General features: G+C 42.9%; 1 protein-coding gene across 1 annotated transcript in view; it reads right to left on the bottom strand.

Annotated features, from left to right (window-relative positions):
* The window catches only part of LOC108802250 (adenylate cyclase type 6-like), a gene marked incomplete at its 5' end in the record, with an annotated part of 60,367 nt that overhangs the window by 33,618 nt on the left and 23,908 nt on the right, over positions 1-2,841 (bottom strand). The window contains one exon of the mRNA XM_018574119.1: positions 1,329-1,426. Coding sequence (XP_018429621.1) covers positions 1,329-1,426 — 98 coding nt within the window. The remainder of the gene's footprint in view (positions 1-1,328; positions 1,427-2,841) is intronic.

The raw sequence follows: 2,841 nt of genomic DNA, 5'->3' as shown, positions 1-2,841 counted from the left end.
AGTGCCAGACTTACTTTCTTATTTAATTAAGAAAACTTTTCTTATTCTTTTAACTTTTTTTATTTCCTCATTCTCTAATGGTATCCAAACCGCTAGCCCTCTCACCCCCCCATGTACTGGTGCCTCCATCAGCTAGCTGGCTGTTGTGGAGGCACCTGTGCACCCGTGTCTATAGACACACACAGTGTGGGGCCGGCCACGACCACACCCTTGAAGTAACAGTTTGACCGACAGCAGAAAGAGCTTATGGCTCTTCTGCCCTCAGTACTCTCCTTCACAACCAGGAAGTTTGAGGAACCCACCAGAGTATCTTCCCGTTCGTGGCAGAGGATACAAGCAGCTACAGGTAAGTTTGGGGGGACGGGGGATTTAGAAAAGTACTGGGTGTTTGTTTGCCTTAATGCAGAGAATGCATTAAAGCGACACTAAACTCAAATTATATAAATAATCAATGACTGTGTACCTAATATTGTAAATGTTTAGCTCTAAATGCTCCAAAATCAGTTTTATTTTTCTCCAGCCACAACTTTCTGCCAGAGGGTGGCTACTTTTCTTCTCCATGGTCCCTATGGGAGTTGAAAAGTAGCCACCCTCTGTGCTGGTTCATGTGAGGGACTACAACATGCTGAGGACGTGTCTTCTCAGTCTCCACCCACAAATCCTCCCCTCTAGACTCTGCGAGGAGCTGGGATTTCTTCAGCTCTCCCACACTAATATATTATCTTTGATTTCTCTACTCCGGGCTCACCAAGGAGGGAGTGTGGGGGGGGAGGAGAGGAGATTCAGCTTGTGAGCTGTCACCGGGCTCATACTTTCTTCCGAGTCTCCTCTCACATGCTGAATCTGGTCACACACTCAGAGGATACGGCTCCAACGTTTCAAATAAATTAGTTTTTCTGTGCAGATTGATGTAAACTTGATGTTTGTTGTAACTAGTTTTGATAATTCAGAACATTGCAGAGGAGATTACAAGCGGTGAAACTATCAGAGTGTGTTTAGTGAGGAGGGGCAAAGGAAGATGTGCCAGTGACCAGAATCAACATGCACGCTCTTTCAAAGTGACAGGAAGTGTGAGGGGAGAGAAGAGCAATAGGAGCAAGCACGGCAGACTTTCTAAAGGGATTAAAATAGTAAACTTTATTTTAAAACATAAATAAATGTGGATTTAGAGAATGTTCATTGTGTAGATGTATACAAGGAGAAAAAAAAGCTGAGGGTTTTGTGTTGCTTTAAGGTAAAAAAAAAAAAAAACCCAGCCTTTAGTACTATAAGTAAAAGCTCCTTAACACATTTTTTGGATATAGAATACAGATCAACATCAGACTTACTGGGGAAAGATGACAATTTGGATAAAACAAATGAAGCAGAAGACCAACAGGGTGCACGCCACATAACCTCCAAAGCGATCATCCACTTTTTTGGAATACTGTAATATAAAGAAAAAAGAAGATTTAAAGAGGAAGTTGCACTACTCCGAGTAGCAATCCCCTTCTTGTGATAATACAGCAAACAATTACAAATGACAACAAAATAGTACTTTGGGCCAACTAATCTGATACATTTAAATATGCATCAATACATTTAATTTTATTTTATGATGGCTGAAATCATGCACAGGTTACATAGTTACATAGTTAAACTGGAACATTATAAATACCATTTACACCCACAAAAACATTGCCTTCATTAAGATAATTATTCACAAATGTGAATAAAATTAATGTATTTTATTTTTTTTAAATGATAACGCACACCCATAGTTCTTTGTTCTGCCGTATTTTTCTTCACTTATTCTTTACTTTTTTTTTCTTCACTTTTGTCCTTAAAAATGCAAGTGTTCTTAAAGGAGAACTATGGGGTCAGCGTCCTCCCGTCACCCTAAGATCAGTATATACTGAGACGCCGGAGCAGATCCCGACATCGATGTCGAGATCCGCCCAGCTGCGTGAGTGACAGCTGGCTCTGCCTATCTAGAGGCAGAGCCAGCTGTACCCGCCCCCTCCTACGTCCGTTCCGCCAGTCAGCGCTGGTGGATCGGAGCGGGGACGGGGGAATCCAGCCACTCCCGTCACTGCAGAGAGCCGTGACAGGATCGAGAAGTGAGCGAACACCGGTATGTGTTCGCTCACCTCCCGATCTACTGAGCCGACCTGTGACAGTCTCATGTCACAGGTCGGCTAGAACTATGAGGTGAGTGAAAAGCTCACCTCACTCCTAACCTCACTCACTATGAGGTGAGTGAAAAGCTCACCTCACTCCTAAACGTGAAAAGCACTCACCTCATAGTTCTCCTTTAAGTTTCATTTTGCAGCACTTTTTTTTAATCCTGTTGAAGTCCATTTGCATACATTTATACTTAAGAGTTTTAAAGGGTTGAATCTAATTTTGTATGACACTGCAGTCATGAAAACTATGGTTGTCAACTATCCTTGCTTGCTGGGGACAGTCCCCATTTTGAGTGGTCTGTTCTTGGCAAACCTGGAGTCGAGATGGTCTCCAGGTGAAAAGCATCCCTAGTAGCAGAAGTGAGTACAGAGAAGGTGCAGAGGCGAGCAAGCACCGACAGTTACTGCACACAAAGCTCTTCTATACAGTGCCTTCTAGTGTCCCTTCTCCCTAAACACAATGGTTCCTCTCACTACAGGTAGACTTAGGCCACATGCCCTACATAGCTGGGCAAACAGAAGATACCAGAAAACTTAAAAGACATAGCGTCGCTCTTGAGTGAGTGTGGCATAAAACTAGGTTCCTGCAAGACTTCACCCTGTATAAAGCTGCCCTAAAATATAACTCCTCTCTGCTGCCCAACAGACTTAGTTTGTCACTCTCATTATCACACTC

This window comes from Nanorana parkeri, unplaced genomic scaffold (genome assembly GCF_000935625.1).
Source record: "Nanorana parkeri isolate BGI_ZX_2015 unplaced genomic scaffold, ASM93562v1 scaffold2746, whole genome shotgun sequence".
Classification (NCBI taxonomy): Eukaryota; Metazoa; Chordata; class Amphibia; order Anura; family Dicroglossidae; genus Nanorana; species Nanorana parkeri.
This window is presented reverse-complemented; position numbering and strand designations above follow the sequence as displayed.